The sequence below is a fragment of the Ochotona princeps genome, chromosome 26 (assembly GCF_030435755.1).
Source record: "Ochotona princeps isolate mOchPri1 chromosome 26, mOchPri1.hap1, whole genome shotgun sequence".
In the NCBI taxonomy this organism is placed as follows: domain Eukaryota; kingdom Metazoa; phylum Chordata; class Mammalia; order Lagomorpha; family Ochotonidae; genus Ochotona; species Ochotona princeps.
Window position 1 is genome coordinate 16,648,303 of NC_080857.1, and position 24,243 is coordinate 16,672,545.

The 24,243-nt window shown below is 46.6% G+C and overlaps 1 protein-coding gene across 3 annotated transcripts; it reads left to right on the forward strand.

Moving 5' to 3' along the window:
• Positions 1–61: 61 nt before the first annotated feature.
• On the forward strand, positions 62–22,587 carry TMED8 (transmembrane p24 trafficking protein family member 8). Of its 3 annotated transcripts, none has more exons than XM_058655246.1 (6): positions 62–303; positions 9,326–9,407; positions 16,610–16,739; positions 18,932–19,058; positions 19,267–19,572; positions 21,724–22,587. In XM_058655246.1, exons 1-6 carry the CDS (start codon positions 183–185, stop codon positions 21,939–21,941), a joined length of 984 nt encoding a protein of 327 aa, XP_058511229.1. In that variant the 5' UTR covers positions 62–182; the 3' UTR covers positions 21,942–22,587. The 3 variants fall into 3 exon arrangements, with proteins under 3 accessions (XP_058511229.1, XP_058511231.1, XP_012782168.3); XM_058655248.1 differs by having other exon boundaries at positions 270–303; positions 16,617–16,739; XM_012926714.3 differs by lacking the exons at positions 62–303; positions 9,326–9,407 and adding an exon at positions 9,461–9,974.
• Positions 22,588–24,243: the final 1,656 nt, after the last annotated feature.

Below are 24,243 nucleotides of genomic sequence, written 5' to 3' on the forward strand. Positions count from 1 at the left end.
GCATCGCCAGCCTTCCCCGGCCCGTGCTCCTGGGGCCGCCTGGGAGCCGGGTGCGCTCTGCCTCCCCGTCCCCCGCACCCTCTTTCCGGCCCCTGGGTGCGCTCGGCTCTTCTCGGCCCGCTCGGCTGTTTCCGGAGTCACTCGGCGACTAGCGGCGGAATCGCTCCGGCGCGGGCTTGCAGATGTCGGACCAGCAGGCGGCTGAGGGGCCGGGCGTCTGGAGCCCCGCAGACCGGCCAGGGTCGGCGGGCGGCGTCGGGAGAGACGCCCTGGGAGAGGAGGGAAACCAGGCGGCGAGCTCAGGTACGCAGGGCCGGGACGCTGGCCGCGGGGCTGCCCACCAGCCTCGGGGCCCCGCACTCCGGTGCCAGCTCCGTAGAGCGCGCGGCCCCCCGACCTGGGCAGCCCCTTGGCGCGCGCGCGGGGCTGGGCTCCCCACGGGGGCGCGACCCCCTTTGCCGCCGCCGCTGCCCCCACCCGGGCCCTGCGCTGCGCTCAAGGGTGTTTTCTGCTCCTGTTTCGAAATGCCTCGGTTCTTGTCCCGCCGCCTCCCCTGGACGGTGGTGTCAGGGTTGCTCTGCGCCTTGGCCCCCTCTAAGCCGGACCCGGGAGCCAGGGTCCGAGTCCCACCCACATTTGCTGATTTTAAACAGGCTGCCGACCCGCCCCCCCGGCTGCCGGCCCATGCCTCTGGCTCCTCACCTCTCCGTCCCCTGCCCCAGCCTTTCTCCGTGCTTCTGCCCCCATCCGGGCTGGCAGCCTCGCCTTCTTCTCTCCCGGAAGCTCCTTCGGCCCTGGCCTTGGTTCACCGAGCCCCCTCACCCCCCAGCCGCCTTCCTCCCAGCTTGTGGAGGGGGAGGGATGGAAGGCAGACGTCCAACAGGTCGCCTGCGGCGGTCTTTGTGGAGTGGACGCAGTGGTCCAAGCAGAGCAGGAGATGGAGGCTGGAGCGGGAATGGTGGCGACCTCCTCGTGCTCCGAGCCTGTCACCAGCTTGTTCAGGACATTTCCAGGCTCCTCCTGTTCACCCCACGAGGGTCAGGTGGAGGGGAGAGAATTAGCTTCCGCCAGGAGCGAATGTTCGTTGATTCTCCAGGTCTGAATTTTGGCGAGACGCCATGCTGGGGGAGGTGTTAGTGACCGAGGCACCGCTGTGGAGCTGGTGTCTGGATTGGAGCTGGGTCGTCAGTTTATTTAAGTGACTTTGAGCCTATCACTTGCCTGTCTCTCTTTCCTGCCTCTGGGGACTATTGGGAGGCTCACATGTACCCCTGCATCGAAGGCACTTGGAGTGGAGCCGTGGGACACTGTGTATCCACAGTGAGAATAAGGTCTGGTTTTGCTAACATTCCTTTGCCACCCAGGGAAGTATTCTTAAGTATATCTTATTCAACTTGATGGCTTTCTTCTCTTCCGTTTGTACCCCCAAATCTCTCCTCTTGGAATGGGCTCTCTGTCTCTCTCATCTGTGAGTCACCGAACTTCTTCCTGAGCTTCTATGTCCTTACTTTAATTTACGCCTTTCCCCCCCTTTACTGTGTTATATCTTGCAATGTTAAAAATTGGCGACCTATTTAAATATAGCAATAGGAATTCTAAGCACAACAAGCCAATAACTACTTATAAAAGTGTGTCGTAAACACCTATTTCTGTATGTGCCAATGTTTATGAACTAATCATGCTTTTACCTCCTCTTTCGGTTCTCATGTATTTATGGCAATCTACTCAAGTATTTTAACTAGAAAAATCTTTTTCCCCCCACTAAGGATTTATTTTATTAAATTAAAACACAGAATTACAGAGGAAGGGAGAGAGGGAATCTTCCTATGCTGATTCACTCCCCAGGTGGCCACAATGGTCAGGCCAAATCCAGGAGGCTGAAACTCCATCCAGGTCTTGTTTGTGAATGGCAGGAGTTCAAGTACTTAGACCATCTTCCACTGCCTTCCACATGCATTAACGGCGAACTGGATCAGAAGCGGGGCGGCCACTGTTCAGAGTGGTGTCCTGTGGAATGCTGGCACTGCAGGAGGCGGCTCTCCCTGGTGTCTTTAGAAAGACCTTCGAATCCTGCAGGAGCACATTGGGTGATATGGGTGCTCTCTGCACTGCCCCCCCAGGGCGTCGGTAGACATGCATTCAGTTACTTTCCTTCCTGTTGTCCTCAGAAAGCGGCTGGCTTAGGTTTCTGCTATGTAGAGATTTGTGATTGTAGCACAAACTCTTCCTCTTGAGGTGGGAAATATTACTAATAAAATAACAGTAGTGATAGCCATAGGTATTGGATGCCAGGATGTAGAGAAAGATGCACTTATATTTTCTCATTTAATCCTCTCAGTGATCATTTTCTTGCCATTTTACAATGGGACAAACTACAGCTGAGACAAATTAACTTATTTGTCCCAATTAGCTGTGAAGTCTTTTTATAAGACATGGTCACTTGTCCTAGAGCGCTTTGTACTGTGTGGTCAAGGTTCTGTAAATCCTTGCTGAGTCTGATGATTTTGATGTGAGAAATTATGGCTGAAATACCCAGGAAGCGTCTTGATATTGGAACAGTGATTCTCAGCCAGGCGCAGCTTTGCACCCCCAGGGGACTTTCAGCAATGTCTGGAAATGTATTTTGATAGTCACAGTGAGGACAGCTGTTGGTGACATCGAAAAAACATAGGCTGGAGATGTGGCTCAGCATGTTATTGGGCCCAGGGTGGTCCACACGGTGAGGAACTGCCTGCCCCTGGGGGTCGGAAGTGCAGCTTCAGAGAAACCCTGGATACAAGGGATGCATTTGCAAAGCTGCGCAGAGTGTCTGCATTTAGCATGTACCTACCTGAGCTGTATGGGCTGAGGTGTAGACCTCAGATAACTGCTTTCGGTGAAGAGATCACATCCTCCTGCCACCTTCTAGAAAATGGTCCAATAAGTAAGCAATAAAGAGTTCAGGAAAAAGCAAAATTCAAACAGTGTTTGTCACCCTTAAAGGGAAAAGAGCAGGAAGAAGAGAAGTGGGATACTCAGTTATTGAGTTCAGGATCTTGGTTTTCAGTGTCCCTTATGCCTTTGTAAGTGGAAGAAGGCATTGCGTGGAGTCTCTGGAACCTGTTTTTAACAAGTGTTCTCTACTGTGAATGCCTTTGGAAGACCTTCATGTTCCTGACCCGAGGTTTTCCTCAGAGGAAGAAAAGGGCTTAGCTCCTTTGACACTGAGCCCTCTAGCGCGCAAGGCGTTCTTTCTGCTCATGAACTGTCATTGTTTTTAATGGTCTTTTTACGGGGCACCTGGGTTCCTCAGCTCCCAAGAGGAGAAAGAAACCGTGTTGTACATGGCGAAACCCTCTGAGGCGTGCATGTTGCGTCACTGAAGGACAGTTGGCTTTATTTATTTTTTAAAATTATTGTTTGAAGTTAAGGGCAAGTAAGAGACCAGATCTTGGACTCAGTGTGGTGTGTGTGACCTCAAGAGCTATCACTCCATTTTGACATTGAGCTCTAGAAGCAAGTCAGGTAACCTTGCTTATGGTTCTGTAAAGAAGGACTCAGACAAGCAGCAGGCCAGTCTGCAAGGATAGAAATGTACCTTCTCTGGGGTTCATTCAGTTTTACTAGAATTTCAAATTCATGGCTTCCCCATTGAGTGGTAGAATAGGAAGTTTGCCCAAGAGCCCTTGTTATGTTTTGTTTTCACGTTGGGGTTTTATGTTAAAAATCTGTCTTCCTGTAACTATTTTTTCTTACAGCGGTTGTGTTGGTACAGTATTAAAATAGTAGCTGATTTGCCATTTTCATAATTCAAAATGTCCAGTACCACCCAAGCTGGGGAGCTGCTTGGGGGCAAGTCCTGTGCTTAAAGGTTGAGGAGAAACTGCATGGCTTGGTCATGGGGTCCACCAGGACCGTAAAATCCACTCGTTTGTTTATGTGTCCGCCTGGCGAGTCTGTAATGTGCACTGCAAGGAGAAGGCCAGCTGATTGCCTCGCCGGGGATGTTGCATGAAGGGGAAGGCCTGCGAGATCTATTCTAAAGAACTCTGACCTCATATTCAAATGCTTTCTGGGGGAAAAAAAACACACACAACCTGCTTTTTGGTTCTCCTTATCGCCTGACTGAGAAAGCACAAATATAGAATAAGCTTGTCTTCAGTGGCATGATCAGAATGTCTGAAGCCATATCCTGGTGGCACAGGAAAAAAAAAACATGTTTTTAAAATTGTTAAATGAAAATAAATTATTTTAAGAAACTTTCATTTTCTCCCACTATCTTTATTTTACGCCATCAATTATAAATAAAGTTAATCTTGATTTTCTATTTTTCCTGCAGCTTTCATTGTTTCCAAGACTTTGACCGGTTTGGAACCATAGCAATGATTTTATCACCTCATTCCAATGTTATAAGATTACTTTTTTTTCTTTGATATTTAAAACTTTGTTTCATTATAAAAAGCACATACTACAAGTTTCATGTGTCAGTCTTTTAAAGGTAGAACAACAGAAAGAGAGATCTGTCTTCCATCCCTCTTCCACCTGCCGTTTCATTCTCCAAATGGTTGCTACAGCCAGGAATGGGCCAGGTCAAAGCCAGGAGACAGGGAGTCTATCTAGGTCTCTCACATGGGTGACAGAGACTCAAGTAGTTGAGCCACCATCAGCTGCCTTCCCAGGTGCCTTAGCAGGAAGCTGCCTCAGAAGCAGAGCAGCCAGAGCTTGGAGCAGGGCTCTGATGTGGGATGCGGGCATTGCAACCAGCATTTTAAACTTCTGGGACACAATGCCAACTCCCCATTTTTTATTTATACATAATAAAGTCAATATATACATTAAAGACCATTTTCTTATATGCCTCCTAAATTTCAAAACCTGCCCTGCTTTCTTCTGGGAATACTAGCGGGAATAGCTTATATTTGGCTGAGATGTTATGCCACAGAAAAATATGCCTTTCCTTCCTTATAGTGTTTTAAATTTCATTAGATGAATTCAGGAAACCTTAAAAAAAAAAAAAAAAAAAAAAAAGCCCGAGTTCCTGACTGCTTTCCCTCTCTCTTACACAGGACTAACATTTCCCACACTTTAAACTTCAAATAAACTGGTGTTTTTTTTCTTCCTTTCATACTTCCTGCCTCTTTGAATCCAATTATAAGATGTTTCACCAGTAATTCTTATACAACTCAAGGCATTCCTTTAAACTTAAAAATACAAAAAGGATAATTTTTTTTCACTTACATTGTACACAGTAAACTGATATAATGCTATGCAAATTGACTCTTAGCATATGAAAAATGCTCATTGAAGCTCATCATAAGGCACATGGAAATCTGGAGTACATTAGTAGTTTGCTAACTCACTGAGTTGGTCAGGAACTCTCTCAGGCCTTACTAATGGGACTGTAAGTTGGTATAGACGCTATGAAGAGCAGTTGGCAATATTCATTACAGTATACTGCCCCCCATTGTCTGTTTCCTTCCAAGAATTTACTGCTGTTTAATGTCACAGCCACAAGGTTATAATAGCATTGATTGTAACGTAAGAGATTAGAAAGTACATAAACGCTTATCAACAGAGAGTTGGGTAATTATGTGGTGGAAGATCCAACATTAACCATGAAAAAAAATTGAGGAAACTTATATGTACAGTTACGGAATATTCTCTGTGACATAAGTGGGGCCACAATAGTACACGGTGTTGCCAACTATCTGTACTATTAGTGACAAAGTATATACATGAATATAGTATGGCGTTTACAAATATATATGTATGAAAACACACATCAAAATACATTCCTTTTTTATATGCATGAAATCTCTCCAAATGCTGCACAAAACCTAATCCTATTCATTGAAGGTAAGGACTGAAGAGGGAAGAAGTTTTCACTGTGTACTCTCTGAATGGTCTCTGTTCAGGAAAAAATAGCATGCGCAAGCATACCGTGACATTTTCGCTGCACTTGTATCACATCCCAGAACCTCTTCTGCTGCTGCCTTTCCACCCATCAAACCCCACCTGTCCTCTCCCTTTTCTAAGGGATTCTTTTCTGGAATAAAGATTGTAGGCTCCTTGAGAATTACTTTTATGGTATTCTTGTAATCCCACTGATGTTTTCCATCATGTTTGTGCTCATTTTATGTCTGCCTAAAAATTCACTTTGATTTTGATGATGAGCAGTAGGGTAAGCCAGAACGGGGCTAGCTAGAACTACATAGAGAAACTAACAGTGTTAATGTTGGAGAGAAGGCAGAATTAAAAAAAAAAAAAAATTATGTTTCTATTTTATCCGTGAAGATATCTTCAAATTGAAAAAGATGAGTGAGAATTCCTTTTTTCTGATAATTGCAGAGTGGGTCATTGGGACCAGTGCTGTCACTGGGACAAGTTAGGAGACGAGGGTGGAGGCTGGCACTATGGTGCACCAGATGAAGCTGCCGCTGGGGATAGCTGCATGGAAGTGCCAATTCAGTGCAGGTCTCCCTCGGAGTGGCAGGGGCCCAAGCCCTCGGACCATCTTCTGCTTCCTTCCTAATTGCCTTACCAGGGAGGTGGATCCACCAGGACTCAAACCAGTGCTCATGTGGGATGCTAACATTGCAAGTGGTGGCTGAAACCACTGCACTGCAGCCCTGGCCACAGATATTCTAGCTTAAACATAATGAGGAATAATATTAGGCTGTTTATTTGAGATCCTTAAGCTTTTTTTTAAAAGGACTTAATTTATTTGAAAGGCAGAGAGATGGATTTGAAGGGTAGGAGTAGAGAGTGAGGTATCTCCCATGCGTTGATTCATTCCCCAAAGGCCTGCGACAGACGGGGCTGTGCCATGCTGAAGCCGGGAACCTTGAACTCCCTCTGGTTGTCCCGTGTGAACGGCAAGGGCTCAGTCACTGGAGCCATCATCTGCTGTCTGCTGGGATACAGCAACAGCATCCGGGTTAGAAACAGGAGCCAGGACCTAAAGTAGTTCTTCAGTGCAGGATGCAGGCATCCCAGGGGACAGTTTAACCTGTTATGTCACGGCAGCTGCTCCTGAAATTTTTTTTCTTACAAAAACAAAAAATCTGGAAGGGTAGTTACATGTTTTCTTATCTGTACTTAGTTTGCTCTAGAATGAACAAAGGCATCATTACTATAATTTCAAAAACTTAAATAAGATGGATATGAAAATTCTTGAATTTAAGTGGAGAAGATAAGTCAATCCTTTGCCAAAAATCATTTCAAAATAGAGCAGAAGAGAGAGTGGGTTTGGAAAAAGTTTATTTATATATGTATGCCCTGGAGATCTTAGATGAGTTATATAGGCCAAAAAAAGTAAGTTTGAAGTTAAAAATTCTAGTATCTGGTTAGAGTGTCATGCCAAGAAGCAATGTAGGGCCTGGCACGATAGCGTAGTAGTTAAAGTCCTTGCTTTGCACGCACTGGGATCCCATATGGGCGCCAGTTCTAATCCCAGCAGCTCCACTTCCCATCCAGCTCCCTGCTTGTGGCCTGGGAAAGCAGCCGAGGACGGCACAAAGCACCTGCATGGGAGACCGGAAAAGTTCCTGGCTCCTGGCTTCAGATTGGCTCAGCTCCAACCGTTGCGGTCACTTGGGGAGTGAATCATCAGACGGAGGATCTTCCTCTCTGTCTTTCCTTCTCTCTGTATATCTGTCTTTCCAATAAAAATAAATAAATCTTTTAAAAAAAGGAAGTAATGTCCTTTTTAAAATGGTTATTATTACTATACGCTGCATATATTAGGACCTATCTAAAAAGAACTGTTTAGTTGAGCTTTTGCTTTTCTTTTTAAGATCTGTTTTTGAAAGGGAGGGAGAGAGACATCTTTCAGATCTTCCACCAGCTGGTTCCCTCCCCAGATAGCTACAAAAGCTAGGGCTGGGCCAGCCAGGAGCCAGGAGCTTCTTGGTTCTCCCATGTGGGTGCAGGGTCCCAAGGACTTGGGCCATCCTCTACTGCTTTCCCAGGCAATCAGCAGGGAGCTGGATGGAAAGTGGAGTAGCTGGGACTTGAACCTGTGTTCATATGTATATCAGCATCACAGCTGGGGCTCTACCCTCTGTGCCACAATGTAGGCCCCCATTTGAGCTCTTTAAAATGAACAAACTAAACTGAATGACTAAACAACGTCTGTGTGGTCAGAGACTGGCTGATGAGATAGCCAGTCTGGGTAGGAGACCTTGGAGGAAGTGTGACAGCTGACTAGGTGTGTCTGAGAGGTCGTTGTGGAAGGAGAATTTATTAGAAGCAGATTTCACTAGGTCAACATTGCAGAGAGCTTCCTCTTTGCATCATCCTCCAGTAAAGTGGGGCTCTCTTGATACCATGGCCGAGTCTGGGGAGCAACTGACCAGGGTGTTGGATTCACTTTCTTTGTTGCGAGAAAAAAGTGGATATTATGAGCTGTGAGGTCTTTCTGCCTATGACACCATGAATTGACAAAAGAGAATCAGATTTTCCTCACATAGAAACATGAGGCTAGATTAGGGCAGGATCTCATCTGCCTGTCGTTTTAGGTTGCTATCATACTGACACTTTGAGCCTTCCTTAGTTGAGTTGTGTTTGTATTGGAAGGGAGCATTGGACTTCCTGCTGTCTGAAACTGAGGTGGTGTAGCTAGGAGCCATCTAGGTGGACTGAACTATGTTAGTTGAGCGTTCAGTGCAAGGCTGAATGAGTAAATCCCAGAGCTGAGAGCAGCTGGGAGTGCAGAGCACAGCTGGGGTTGGGTTCCTTCTCTCTGCCCTGGTTTCCTTAGCTGTAAAATGGCTGTGATAATCCCAGTTGTGGTCTTGTCCACTTGGGAGCATGAGCTGCACTAAGCCCTGCATCTTACAGACTCCTCGAGGGCATCCAGCTGTTCAAGAAACTGTGGGTGAATAAATGAATACAGAGAAGAATGATCGTGCAGCAGTTCCTTACCTGACCTTGGAAACAGTGAGCTGAGGTTACTGAATATAGCTAGAGGTGCCCCTCTGCTCTTTGACACCCGTTTCTGTTCTTTTCTTCCCTCCTCCTACTCTGTCTTCTGTTGTCTGCCTAATACAACCATCTGTTTTTTAAGAAACGTGAGTTTTGAATTAGGATTAATTGTGTGTGGGCTGCTTTGGGAAAATGACTTTTTGTGCATATGAATGAGTTATCACTGCCTGAGTATACTGAAGATATGTTGATTTGAATAATTTATGTGCTGGGTTTCCCAGATTTTAGAGTTTATACCAGCAGTACTTTTTGGAAAAAGGAAATTGGTTGAAACTGCTGTGTTTTTTTTTTTCCCAAAGATACAAAATCATTATCATGTTCCCACTCAGTTTTTGAATTCTTGCTTTCCATGATTTTCTAGAGAATGAAGATCTAGACAACGCCGAGACCACTGCTGCCTTGGCCTCCGTCTCTGACCCAGAGCCCCGTTCCACTCCAGACAGGTAGGGACAAACGGCTGCTTTGATAAAATGTTTGAGATGAGGAACTGGCAAAGGAGGCAGGCTGCAGCTTCAGGGGAGGGGCAGATTCAAGTAAGGATGGTGAGTAGTTTTGTCACTAATGAGCCTGTAAGTGTGTATGGGCAGTGTCGGATCTATTTCAAATTGTAGGTTTTGTTTGTTTAGTTTTGGTTTTACTTTTGAGAATAACACTGTAACGTGTAGTCCCTGGAAGATCACTTAGAATGGATCCCAGATGCATTGCAGGTGAATGGATGTCCCGTGTTTAACACATAACCACACAGACACTCACTCATGAACAATTTGAGACAGTTATTTATTATGTGATTGTCAGATCAAACTATAATCATGACCTCTGGATTGTCATTGTTAATTTCTTTCTCTGTCCATCCCATCTGCCTACCATCATTAGCATCTTGGTGCAGAAAGAGTTATACTGAACCCTAGAATGAGTGGAAAGCAGTGAAACATGAAAGGAATGCTTAGTGAAAAACTGTGTTTGAAGATCCCTGAGCGTGAAGGTGTTATCATCCAACTCATTAATTCATGGTGCAGTGTCATCTGGGAGAACCCGTGCCTATGCCTCTCAAAGTTGACAGCTAGAGGTAGAAGAAAATGTCAAGCAATTTTAAAAACTGGTTACTTCTTGAGTCCCACTTAGGTGTGTGTTCATCTTAGTTGTTTTTTAAGATTGATTGATTGATTGATTTCAAAGTTAACATAACACAGAGAGAGAGAGAAGTCTTCAATCCTCTGATTCACTACCTAAATGGCCACAATGACTAGGGCAGAGCCAGGCAGAAGTGAAGTAGAAGGAGCCAAGAACTGCATCCTGGTCTCCCACCTGGGTGGCAGGGCCAGGGCACTTGGGCCATTCTGGGGCCTTCCCAGGTTCATTCGCAGGGAGTTGGATTGGAAGCGGAGCAGAGGAGACTGAAGCTGGTGCTACATTGCAGGCTGCTGTTTTATCGCCACAATGCCAGCCCCTGTTTTTATTTTGGGATGTGAAATAATTCATGTTATTGTCATAATTGTAATCCGATTGATCATAATGATATAGTAGCCATCCTGTATTGAATATATCTTGCTGTTAATGATATAGTTACTCTCATCAAATATTTCTGTTTGATAAATATTGTGTGTTAAATTGATATAAAATTACATTGCATGTATAATCAAATCCTCATAAAACCCTAATGAAATAAATATTCCTGCTTTCTGTTAAATTCTTATTTTTGAATTTTGGATTAGCATATAATGCATGCACATTTTTAAGGAGCTTACAGTGCAACTTTTCTTTAGTTTTATTTTTAATATAGCAGCCTTTTTGTTTTTTAAAGAAAATTATTTATTTTTATTTCAAAGGCAGTTTACAAAGAGAAGGAAAAACAGAGGGAGAGAGACATTTTCCATCTGATGGTTCACTCCTGAAATGAAAATAACGGCTAGGGCTGAGCCGGTTCAAAGCCAGAGGCCAGGAGCTTCTTCCATGTCTCCCCTGTGGATGTAGGGGTCCTAAGACTTGGGCCATCCTCCGCTGCTTTTCCCAGTCCATAGCAGGGAGCCAGATTGGAAGTGGAATAACTGTGATTAGAACCAGCGCTTGAATGGGATGCCAGTGCTTTCAGGTGGAGGATTAGCATGTTGAGCCACTATGCCAAGCCGTGCAGTGCAGCTTTTCAACACATATACTTAGCTTGAACCAACCATACCATTCAACCAGCTTTTTTGTTTTCTTTGTTTGGAGCCAACTCCTGTCTTCCAGTTCTTTAACCGTGATACTATAAATCATCATGAGGCATTGTCACCTCACTAAGCTGTCATACCCCACTAAATGTCAGAACATTTACATTTATATTACTGTGTTTCAGTACCAGTTATCCAACCTTCTCATTCCTTGCCTTTTTTTTTTTTTCCTTTTGATAAGGAAAGTAAAACAGTGAGTTCTCTAATTTGTCCAAGCTCACAGAACGGTAGCTTGTCCTCGTACCTGGCAATGGGAAGTCTTGAGTCACCGGGGAGCTGCTCAGTCATTGCACGTACAGATCCTGCAGGAGTTGCAGCCTCCCCCAGTTGCCCGTTCCCGAGGCAGTTTCTGTTCCATTCAAGTCCCCCGAGGTGCGCCTCCCTCCACCTGCCTGTCACGTCTCCTTTCCTGCACATGTGAGCTTGGAGGATGCATTTGGGCCCAGATTGCTTTATCCTCCCCTAAGTAAAATAAAAGTTTTGATTGAGAAACAACAGTCTTTGCTAAAAGGAGATTTTTTTTTTTGAAGGAGATTTGTTTTAAAGTTCTGTTTCTAAAATCCAGCAAGGGAAGAAAAGAATCCAGCAAGTTGACATCTGAAGCACGGTGCTTATGTTTTGTGTCCATTGCAATTGGTAATGACATGATTTTCCATCTGTCCCAGTGAGGCTGGCGGCTGATGGCTGGTGGCTGATGGCTGGTGGCTGGAGGGCTGTCCCCATCCTTTGGGATGGCCTCAGCGCTCTGTCTCAACCCAAACTAGAGTGAAACTAGAGTGAAAGTTTCTCCTTTCCATGACTTATCACCAGGATCAAGTGACATAACCAGTTCTGTTCCCCAAATAGCCTTCACTACTCCTCCAGAGCATGAAATGCTAATGTGAATACTAACTTCATCTGGTTGTTGCACGTCCTGTCTGAAGAGGTGTCTGAGGAAGCAGGACCATACTGGTTCAGAGGAGCCCTCACGGAGGCGAAGGGGCAACTTAGTGTGTTGGCTGCCGCATAAGGCGACAGAAGGCTAAGTGGCCCACAATAACTGCTGTAGTCCCATCTTCCCCACGTTGCCAATGATAGCCTGACTCAACAAACCCTCTATTCCCCAAGGAAGACAAACTTACCCACTGAGTCACTCAGCAGATTTTAAGAATTTCTACTCTTTGTTCATTCATTCAGTACATACTTGTTGAGAGCCTGTAGTGCTGGGAACTCTTCTAGGTAGTAAGAATTCCACAAAGGAACTCAACTGTGCTGGGTGGTGCCTCATGGCGCCTGCGTTTAAGTTCAGAGGCTGACCAAAAGCAAGTGCTACTCCTATCTCAGAAACTGACGTGCCACCAGCTGTAACACATGCTGCTGTTTTATGTGCAGCCAAACAAGGAAAAAGTGCTCCTGGCAGGTAGCCTAACAGGGACGCCACGTGGAGCAAGGACCCTGTAAGCCTGCGCCAAGAAGATAGAGCCGCGGGAAAAGCCCTCCCCTGTTGAAAAGGATAGCGAGGGAATGAGATAAGGCCCTGGGAAAGGGAGGAAAAACCCAGGCCCCGGGAACACGCATGCAAGTTGGTAGTCATTATCGGATTGTTGTTGAAATTCACTGTGCAGTGTGGTTGCAACAAGACCCTTAAGCTGTGTGCTGAATTTCTAGTCGCCTCAGGTTGGTAGCATGCCTGGCTACTGGCAGAAACAGATGCAGGACTCCTGCTGAAGGATTCGCTGTCAGGCCAGGCCACAGCAGTTTGAAGACATTGTCAGTTCTTAAAACATCCCGTATTTCCAGGTGTGTTGAGGTCTAAAAGCAAGTACGAATCTTGCAGTCCATCCTGTATTGGAGTGATAATAAATGCAGTGAAGAGCCTGAGGCAGGGTAAGGGCACACAGGGTAACAGGGCCAGGGTGGATGCCTCAGGAGACCTCTCAGAAAGTGACGGGCCAAAGGGAGGAGGCTGGCAAGTTCACTAGGCACACAGTACAGTAGGCAGTGGTGACCCAGGCTCGAAGACCTTAAAGTGAGGTGTTTAAGGACTATCAGAGATTCAAAAGACCATTGTGCTGGAGCCTCCTGGGTCATGTGGGGATGGGAGGAGATGTGGTCAGAGGGCAGAGACCTGGTGTCAGTGTGGCTGCTGCACACAGATGTCATGCACACAGCGCAGCCTGTGATGCCAGGCTTGCCCTCCCATCAGGGAGGCAGGTAACCATCTGTGTTGAGAAATGAACCTCAGTTCTTGGGTCTGAGAGCATTAGCACAGACTCACAGCCGATTGCCCCAGCCAAGAGTATCCCACTGCTCTCTGCCAATAACCACCTTTGGTTCGTTTGGAGGTAGTTTGAAATGAATTGGATATCCCAGAAGATGCTCTGTTTTATCTAAAAAAGAGATAATTTTGTAAACTAAGAATGATTTTTCCCCCTGTATTATTTCTAGAACAAGGCTGTCCTCCATGTCCCCATGTGGTGTACCTGACCATTTCCCAGACGCTTTGTCTGCCTAAAGCATGGCTTCTCCAACCTTTATGCTCTTCAAAATTATGGAGGACCCGAGGAATTTATGTGGGTTATATCTGTCAACATTTACTACATTAGAAAGTTAAAACAGGAACATTAGAATATAGTTTTCACTCACTTAAAAAAACAATGCCATGGGCAGGGATTGAGGACACTGCTTGGGATGCCTGCGCCCAAGGTTGCGGTCCTGGCTGCACTCCTCTTCCCAGCTGCCTACTCCGGTGCACGCTGGAGGCAGCAGGTGGCCACCGTGGCACGTGGGTCCCCGCCTCCCAGGTGGGACCCTGGGATTGAGTTCTGGACTTTTGGACTTGGACGAGCCATGGGTGTTGAGGCACTTGGAGCGTGAGCCAGAAGACGAAAGATTTCTCTGTTTACTCTGCCTTTTCAAAAGTAGATGAATAAAAATGTTAGAATCCTCATTATATGTTAGTATAAATAGCATATTTTTCATTAAAAGCAAGTAATTTCTAAGGCAAAGATAGTATAGCAAGGAGAGACATTATAAGGGTTTTTTTGTTTTTTGTTTTTTTCTTTTTTAAACATTTGGCTTAATAAAAGGCAAATCGATTCTCATGTCTGCAACTGGATTCATTCTGTTGCTGTATCCCCAGTCATGTAGCCTCTGGAAAATTCCATTGCCTACTTTTGAGAAAATGAGGATTTTAAAAAGGGAAGAAAATTGAATATATTAGGAAACAGGTTTCACTTCACAGACTCCCCTGAGGGAACCCGAGGACCCCAAGGATCCCCACCCTTTGAAAGCAACCATATAGATCCGGTGGCCTAGGGGCTAAAGTCCTCGCCTTGAACGCCCTGGGATCACATATGGGTGCCGGTTATAATCCTGGCTGCTCCACTTCCCATCCAGCTCCCTGCTTGTGGCCTGGGAAAGCAGTCAAGGACGGCCCAAAGCTGTGGAACCCTGCACCCATGTGGGCGAACCTGGAGGAAGTTCTAGGCTGCTGGCTTCGGATTGGGCAACACTGGCCCTTGTGGCCACTTGGGGAGTGATTTATCGGATGGAGGATCTTCCTCTCTGTCTCTCCTCCTGTCTGTACATCTACCTTTTCAATACAAATAAATAAATCTTAAAAAAAAAAAAAAGCGACTGTATAAAACCCACCTCACCTTCACTTGACAGCAGATTTCTAGCCTGCTGGCAATATTATGCTACAGCCCTGGAACTTACCTCATTTTCCAGTGTTGCTAAAGCCAGTGGACATGGAGGAAGACAGAAATCATTCTCTTGTCCCTTTAAAATCAACTACTTGCGTAATTGTTTTCCAGGTCACTGGCCTGGGTGATCGTTCCAATTTTTCTTTTATTTTTTTAGTATATGTGCTGGCAAAGGGAGCATGTAGCTAATTAATGTACTTCCAAAGAGAAGGCTGCGATTGCTTCTGTCAGTGAACTGGGCCAGGAGATGACATGGAGCTTCCAGAAAATAGTTCTGGAGCAACTGTGACAAGGGACAGCCTTGATAATCAGTTTGCACTTCCATCTTTGAAAAGCCTCCTCCCTTTGCTTTCATCTTGGGGAGGCTGGGTATTTATTCATTTATTTATTTAGAGAGTTACAAAAAAAGAAAGTGGGAGAAAGGGCTCTTGCCAGTGCTGGTTCACTCTGCGCATGGCCACAATGGCAAGAACTGGGCCATATCTAAACTACGAGCCAAGAGCTTCATCACGGTCTCCCATGTGGGTAGCAGGGGCTCAGTCACTAGGGTCATCGTCCATTGCTTTCCTAGATGCATTAGCAGGAAGCTGGATTGGAAATGGAGCAGCCAGGGCTGGAACTTGCTACTCATATGGGATGCTGGCATTGCAGGCAGGTACTTAGGCACTGTGCCATAGCCCTGGCCTGTACCACCCTGTGGTTTTATGTGTAGATGTGAATTGGGAGTCTTTTTGGCTTTTTTTTTTTTTTAAGATTTTATTATTATCGGAAAGCCGGATATACAGAGAGGAGGAGAGACAGAGAGGAGATCTTCCATCCGATGATTCACTCCCCAAGTGAGCCGCAACGGCTGGTGCTTTGCCGATCCGAAGCCGGGAACCAGGAACCTCTTCCGGGTCTCCCACACGGGTGCAGTGTCCCAAAGCTTTGGGCTGTCCTCAACTGCTTTCCCAGGCCACAAGCAGGGAGCTGGATGGGAAGTGGAGCTGCCGGGATTAGAACCAGTGCCCATCTGGGATCCCAGCGCATTCAAGGCGAGGACTTTAGCTGCTAGGCCATGGCGCTGGGCCCGTCTTTTTGGCTTTTGTTAAAATTGTGTGGATTGCATAGTGAGGAAAGAGGAAATTAATGAAGCAGAGAGAAGAATGTTGGTTTTCAGAGGTTTAGAGCAGGGGGCAGGAGGAGGAGGCTGTTGGCTGGATGGTATGAAAGTGTCAACAACAAGAGCTGGAGAGCCTTGTAACACATGCTGACCATATTTAATAGATTGTATACTTGAAAATTGGTAAGAACATTTTAAATAATCTTACCACACACAAAAAATACCTGGACTCATGGATATGCCATTTAGCTGGTGTGGATCACTTCATGATGTATACATATATCAGAGCATCACGCTTTATAGCACAAATACATGTAATTTTTAAAGTAAATAAGTAAAAGGCACAACCACAAAGAGAACCAGATGTTTGGTCCATCTCTGACAACTGCATTGTGTGCTCACTGGGGTTCTCACAGCCTAGGACCTGGCTTTGTCAGGCCTTGTGCCCTTGCAGTGTCACCGCTGCCCTGTGGGCTGGTTCAGCCCTGGGCAGTGGCCAGCTCGAGTGACCACTGCCCTAAATGCCCAGGGAAAGCCAGGCCAGGGAGGAACGGAGGTGCCCTTTGAGAGTGGTTTTGTGTCAGTGTGTGTCCAGGATGATTACATCTTTTTCAAGAGCCCTTGATTGACAGGCTCTCTTCCTCCACGAGGCCGCAGATGGTGTCACCAGGGAGCAAGGATGCCAAGGAAGACCTGCGGAAAGCCGCCAGTGCTCCGGAGGCCCAGGCCTTGGCGGACCAGGATCTGCTGCCTGCAGACCAGGCCCAGGTCCTCCATGAGGTAGGGAGCATATTCGCTTTGCAAAAGGAGTTTGTGGCATCAGCATTTAGCCACATCATGGGGGTGGGGTGGCTTCCCAAGTTCTTTGTTTGCTTTCTGTAGGGCATTTTGTTTTTGATTATTTGGAAAGCGATTTTGAAGAAATATTTCCCACAGAGTCTACCATTTTACAAGTACTTAGTAGGCACTTAATCGAAAAATAAAGTGATAGATTAAATATTCTGTGATCATTAAAATGTTCTTGATGTGAAGAGCCTGAAATTGTTGGACTATGATTTATTTTTTATTTTTTATTTTTTTAAAGATTTATTTTATTTTCATTACAAAGTCAGATATACTGAGAGGAGGAGAGATAGAGAGGAAGTGGAGCTGCCGGGATTAGAACCAGCGGCCATATGGGATCAAGGCGAGGACCTTAGCCACTAGGCCATGCCGCCAAGCCCTGGACTATGATTTATTGGTACTTTCTTTGCAGTGTTTACAGTAAAGGGTTTATGGTAAATATTCTGTAAAAGTGGAATTCGTAGGAATGATCTCTCTACCATGGAGCTTTGAGACAAAGGTCCTATTTGTGTCATTCTTAGCATATGTTTTATAATCACAATTGATATTGGTGTCAGTGAAGACAACACCAAGCATTGTATTTCATAATGCTTTATAGAAAATGAACATTTTAATACACAGCATTTCATTTATTTCTGAAAACAAGCTCGTGTGGTATAGGTATTGCTGTGTTCCCATTTAACAGATGAGGGGACTGAGGCTGTGGTATTAGTGACTTTCTAAAGCCATGTAGCCTTTGAGTTACAAACGGAATTCTTTGCTGAGCCTTTTGGATAAAGAAAGATTCATTTCCTGAAGTTGGATTCATTTCCTTTAGCAATGGGTATGGAAAGACCTGGAGTTTGCTCTCCAAACAGATACTGTGAGAGTCTGGAAGGACTGCCAACTTGATTGGTTGATAATACAATTTCAGCCTAGTAATTGGGTTGCTGAGTCACTGATTTGTTCTTCCTGGTGGCCAGGAGGTATAGATTTCTTACAGAAGTTGCTTACCAACTCAACTGTTTGGAGAAGGGGCAGGAAGTTATTGCCTAATAGCCTGAAGCAAGGCACACCCATCTGTGGGATTTGAAGAGAAGGGGCAGGGTCAACAAGAGCCCTGAGTATCACATGCCAGGGTATGGTCCATGCAGGGCAGGTGTCTGGCAGCAAATGTAATGATTAAATACAAATCATGGGCTTGGCCTACAATCTAATGCAGTGATTTATCTAGAACATTGTTAGTAAAGACGGAGGGTGAAACAACCTATATCCCAGGGAAAGACACACACTCAGGAAGTGAGCACAAGCAGATTTCCCTTCTGCAGGGCTTTTGGCAACTGCCATTGATATAGAAGTTACCCTTGAGTGGGAAATGCAGCAGGAGAATGTGTAGCAAGATGAGATTTCAAGGAAATCCAGATGTAAGAACCATCGGGGAGGAGCCATAGTGAGACATTGTGCACGCCTAGGCAAGACAGTCCTGGCACCAAAATGCTGTTGCTAGGAAAGTCAGTAACTGAACATTGCTGTGTAAGGACTTTTTTTTTTTTTTGAGGCAGGGATGGGGGAGTGGGGTGTGGGCAGAGAGAGCACAAGGGTGTGCACACTCTTATCTGTTGGTACGTAGAGAGAAGTGACCAAACACCTATATGTTCTTATCTATTGGTTCATTCCCCAAATACCTAAAATGGCTGGAGCTGGGCCAGGCCTAAGCCAACAGCTGGAAATTTAGGTCTTCCACATGGGTGACAAGGACAACTCCTTACGTCATCACCTGCCATCCCCCAGGGTGCACATTACTAGAAAGGCAGAGAGCTGGTCTCTAGGACAGCCGAGCCTGGGGTCCAAGCCCTCTGATATGAGCTGTGGGCGTCCTGGCAGACATCTCAATGGCTGCTCCAGATGCCCATCTCTGGCCAGGATTTTGTAAAAGATCTGGAATGAAATAGTTCTGGAGAATCTTGAAACTAAGGAATGCTTTGGGGATGTTACGAGAACTTAGAATTTATTAGCATTTTGTATTTAGAACTCATTAACCCTTGACTTGGGGTCAGAAAGGTTAACAGGTGGGGCTACCTTCCTCTAGAAAGAGGTTCATTAGACCTTGCCACTCCAATACGTCCTTTAACCAGAATTCTGTTGTGCAGATGGCCAAGTACCAGGTCCCACAGAGGTCTGGGGATACGGTTATGATCCAGTCTGAGCACACAGGCGCAATTGACGTTCTTTCTGCTGACTTGGAATCTGCAGATCTTCTTGGGGACCACAGAAGAGGTAAGCCAGTTGGGAGCGTAGAAGATGGGTTTGTGGGGTTGCGGTTTCCATGCAGAGATGGCAGCAAAGAAAGTCACTTGTGAAAGGAAAGCAGAGAAGCCAATGATAAGGACATCCCTGTGTTAACTGCACCAAGCAAAATGCTGTGTGCAGGGCTGCAGCCACGTCTTTTCCTCGGTCCTCAGCAGTAAGTCACCTGTCCTTTCAGTGTCCCCACCTCTGATGGCTCCCCCATCCATCTGGACCTTTGCCAAGGTGAAGGAATTCAAAAGCAAGCTGGGCAAGGAGAAGAACAGCCGCCTGGTGGTGAAGCGGGGAGAGGTGGTGACCATCCGGGTGCCCACACATCCAGAGGGGAAGCGCGTCTGCTGGGAGTTTGCCACCGATGACTACGACATTGGCTTTGGAGTGTATTTTGACTGGACGCCTGTCACCAGCACTGACATCACTGTGCAGGTCAGCGACTCCAGTGAGGACGAGGACGAAGAAGAAGAGGATGAGGAGGAGATTGAGGGTAAATTTAATTTCATTGTAACTTTTCTGAGTCAGTCTAGTTCCTACCAAGTGCTTCCTGGGTTTGACCAGTCTTGTACTCCCTTAGAATGCAATTGAGGGATACAGTATGGCCAACTAGATTGAGGGGGTACAGGCTGAGCTAAGACCTTAAGAAAACTTTCCAGGAGGGTTGGTCTTGATGCCTTAATTGAAAGCTTCTTTTCCTTTTAACCAGTATCCAGTTGTTGTTCTAGTCTCTGAGGCTGGGATGAGGCAAGAGAGGGAGGGAGGGAGTCAGGGCCTTTGGGGTCACATGTAAACCCAAGATTATCGAACATTTCTCTGAGCTTGTGGATATTTATTCCTGATCTGTAACCTAGTAAGTGATTACACGTTACTAAATAATGTACCGGTTTTTCCCCACTCCAGATGATCATATCTGGCTGACTACTGGTTACTTCCCTTACTTATTTGAAGGGCTGAGAGAAAGAGAGAGAGAGAGAGAGAGAGAGAAAGAAAGAAAAGATAGATCTATCTGCTTATCATTTCCCCAAATAGCTGCAATGGCCGGCACTGGGCCAGGTCAAAGCCAGGGGCTTGAAACTCCTTCCAAATCTCCCAAAAACTTGGACCAATTCCTGCTGTCTTCCCAGCTGGGTTAGCAGGGAATTGGATTGGAAGCAGAACAGTGAAGACTGCCACCAGCACCCTGACATGAGAGACTGGCTTTGCAGGCTGCAGCTTAACCCAGCATGCCACAATGTCAGCCCTCTTGGTTACTTCTTTACTTCATGCCCAGAACAGTTTCAAAAGTGTTCACTTGGGCTGGTGCATTGGCTCAACTACTAATCTCCTACTAATCTCCTGCCTCCAAGCTTGGGGATCCCATATGGGTTGCTCCACTTCCCATCTAGCTCCTTGTTTATAGCCCGAGAAATCAGTGAAGGATAGCCCAAAGCCTTGGGACCCTGCAGCCTTGTGGGAGACCTGGAAGAAGCTTCTGGCTCCTAGCTTCAGATTGGCTCAGTTCCGGTTATTGCAGTCATTTGGGGAGTGAATCAGTGAATGGAGGCTCTTTCTGTAGATCCGCCTTTCCAGTGAAAATAAATAAATCCTAAAAAAAAAAAAAAAAAAAAAAAGCAAGTTCACTTGTATCCCATCCCAGTTGTTGTCTATAGTGTCTACTCAACATGGCCTCAAGAAATGTGTGGGGAGGGGTAATGTAAGAGTAGGTTCTAGGGCCCAGCGCAATAGCATAGTGGTTAAAGTCCTTGCTTTAAACATGCCAGGATCCCAAATGGGTGCCAGTTCTAATCCCAGCGGCCCGCTTCCCATCCAGCTCCCTGCCTGTGGCCTGGGAATGCAGTTGAGGACGGCCCAAAGCCTTGGGACCCTGCACCTGCATGGGAGATCCGGAGGAGATTCCTGGCTCCTGGCTTCAGACTGGCTGAGCTCCAGCCATTACAGCCACTTGGAGAGTAAAACATCAGAGGAAGATCTTCTCTCTGTCTCTCCTCCTCTCTGTATATCTGGCTTTCCAATAAAAATAAATAAATCTTAAAAAAAAAAAAAGAGTAGGTTCTAAACATTAACCTATTCCTTGACTTTTTTTTACACAACCTTATACTTGATCCTTTAACTTGCTTCTTCGTGGGAGAGCAGCTCTGATGGGAAATCCGCAGATTGGCAGGGAAGAGGGGCGCCTTATGTCTTGTTTGTAGATCCTTGGGAAACCATGTGACGTTCTAGAGTTACTGTGTACTGTTTGTGTATGTCTTCTTGCTCTGTTGGCTGATCCTCTGACCCACTGAATCCAAAAGGTGTCTAGCCCCTCTCCCTCTGTGTAGCTATATTCAGACACTTCAGAAGCTAGGAAGACTCCTGCCCTGCTAAGCCACCGATTCTCAGTGGAGACAATATTTGTTACCCTGGTTTTAGTACTCCTGAATCCATGGATGCTCAATGCCTGTGTTACCCAGTAGGCAAGATGATGGCCACATGCCTATGGGAGGATGGTAACGTGCTCCTCCCTCCCCCTCCCCCAGACTCCCTCCACCTGCTCCCTCCCTGGATGAAAGCCACTGGTGCCTGATCCATCCTTTTAGCCCTGGATAAGACATACCTGACCTCTGAACCCATTTCCAAGCACTCTGCCATTTTGCTCCCACAGACCCTGTCCCAGTTGGAGACGTGGAGAGGGGTTCGAGGAGCTCCCTGAGGGGCCGCTACGGGGAGGTCATGCCGGTGTATCGGCGGGACAGCCACCGAGACGTGCAAGCAGGCAGCCACGACTACCCGGGGGAAGGTATCTACCTGCTCAAGTTTGACAACTCCTACTCCCTGCTGCGCAACAAGACTCTCTACTTCCACGTGTACTACACCAGCTGAAGGGCTGTGGGGCAGGGGGCGGGCTGCCCTTTGCTGGCTGAAGCAGGCTGCCAGCGGTGGGTAAAGGGGTACCTCTTGTTTTGCATAAACAAGAGCTGATAATTCCGTGGGAGGCTTGTGGAGCTTCCCGCCCCACCCAGCATGCCTGACCGTTGCTTTTCCCCTTCCTGGCCAGCTTCTGTAGGTGGTGGCAAAGTGCCCCCCCTCTGTGGTCCTTGACTCTCTCTGCTTAGGACTCTGGCAAAATCCCTCTGTGAAGGCACCTAGCAGGCAAAAACCTCCAAGGAAAGCAGGCTGTCATCTTATAAAACTACCTTTGTGTTGGTACAAGATTTTATCACCCAGATACTGCTCCCCACTCCCCTACCCTGCTCCAGCCAGCTGGTGATGCAGATGCGTTTGGTGGGGCCCGCTCTTCACTTCCCAAGGTGCCAGAAGAGGGAGGGAAAAGCACATTGGCCATGTAGGAGTCCCATGTCCTGGACGGAGCATGCTCTGTCCAGCCTCTCACCACTGCCATACTCCTGCTAGCTGGGTGTTCTTGGGATCCAGCACAGGCTGGGAGACCCCACTGCCTTGGAAGGGAAGTTGTTACTCTAGATGGTTAGACCCCCTCTTTCCCCTGTCTTTGGTGTGTGTGTGTGTGTGTGTGTGTGTGTGTGTGTGTGTGCGCATGCGTGAGCATGCCATATCAACAAGGACTTTCCTGGCATCTGTAGTGATGTTCAGTGTGACCAGAGATCTTCCAGGAGAAAAGATGCCCCCAGCACTTCCTATTCCAGGTGCTGCTTTCCCTTCCCAAGGGTACTGGTGACTGCAGCAGAAAGGGTGGATGGTGTTTGAAGATCAAGGTCATCATTTTTTTTCTTCCTTTTTTTTTTTTTTTTTTTTTTGGTAGAAGAAGGAGGGATATCATTTTAGAAAGAAACTTTAAAAAAAAAAAAAGGCCGCCTCCAGATGCTCTGCTGCTCTCTGCTTCTCTTTAGAGTGGAAGTGTTCCTAAGAAAGTTTGCTTTGCAGTCAAATGCAGTGAAGTCCGTCAGGTTTCCCGTTGCTGGATTTCTGGTTCCTGCATTGAGGGCTTAAAGCTTTTGAGGTTCAAAGTCCCCTAGAAAGGTGATAATGATGCTTCACTGCCATTGCTGCTGCTGCTAATTGTATTTGTTCTTGACCAACCAAAGCTCATGTTTCCCTGGCGACAGCCCAGGCATGCACCAGGAGCAGGTAGAGCCCTGCCACTAGGTGGGGAGGAAGGAGATGAGGCTGGGGCGGGAACCCCCCCGCCGCCCCCAGGTGTCGGGACCTTGGAGCCTCTGACTCTAAATCTTGAGGAGTAGGTTTATTTATTACTGTATTTATTATTTTTATTTTCAAGCACATTTCATTTTGCCTCTGCAGCAATTTCCATCTGCTCCTCCCACCTGTTTGAGCAGCTCTAGGGTGGAGTTAGAAGAGGATGACAACAGTTGGAGAATTTGGAGGAGTGAGGCAGGTCAGTCCTGGGAAACGTGGAGGAGGAACCTACCCCTCCTGAGCTGAGTGACTGCACCCCATTCCCACTCCCATGTTTTGGGAGCAGCCTAGTGCTGCCCACGAGGGTGTCCCTTGTTGTAAGGAAATGTGCCGGTTGAACACACAGGGACGCAGGGTTCCTGAGCCTTTTGTGTGCCCTCAGCTGGATCCTGCGTGGTTGGAGGCGTACATCAGGTGTTCACACGCACCCCGCCCCCTCCACCCTCCTCTCTCCCCAAGTAGCTCTATGTCAGGAACAGTGGGAACTCATCCTGTGCCCTCTGACATCTCTGGACAGGATGTGGTGGGCAGACAGTGCATCTGTGGTCTCCAGGCAGCATCACACCTCCATTATTTTCTATCTGCAAATGCATTTGGTAGAGGATTACACCGGCCATAATTTCTGTGTCTCGTAGGAAATTACTTGCACGACGGTCTATTTTAGTGACCGCCTGATGCGTAACAGACTTGCCGAGTGCGTCATCCCATGCACAGGCTGAGTGACCGCTCTTTCATCCTTAGGGTCGAATCATGCCTTAGCTAATTGAATAGACTCTTTGTAAAATAATTTTCTACTGAGCTGTTTCCCAGTGAGCTGAAGCCCAGCTTGTTTTTTCCTGTGTGTTATTAACTTCTGACTTTCTCCCGAAACAGAGCTTGACAGGCCGTGCATACCAAGCTCCCAGGGAGAGGACTTATTTATTTTGTATTTTCACAGTGAGAGTCCTTTTGCTTATTTTCTGTGAAACCCCAGGCCTCCCGCGTCAGGCACTCCTGGGGAATTTGTTCC

Coding starts and splice junctions, on each gene's coding strand:
- TMED8 (XM_058655246.1), top strand. CDS start 183: ATGTCGGACCAGCAGGCGGCTGAGGGGCCGGGCGTCTGGAGCCCCGCA. Junction 304..9,325: donor AAACCAGGCGGCGAGCTCAG/GTACGCAGGGCC, acceptor ATGATTTTCTAG/AGAATGAAGATCTAGACAAC. Junction 19,573..21,723: donor GGATGAGGAGGAGATTGAGG/GTAAATTTAATT, acceptor TTGCTCCCACAG/ACCCTGTCCCAGTTGGAGAC.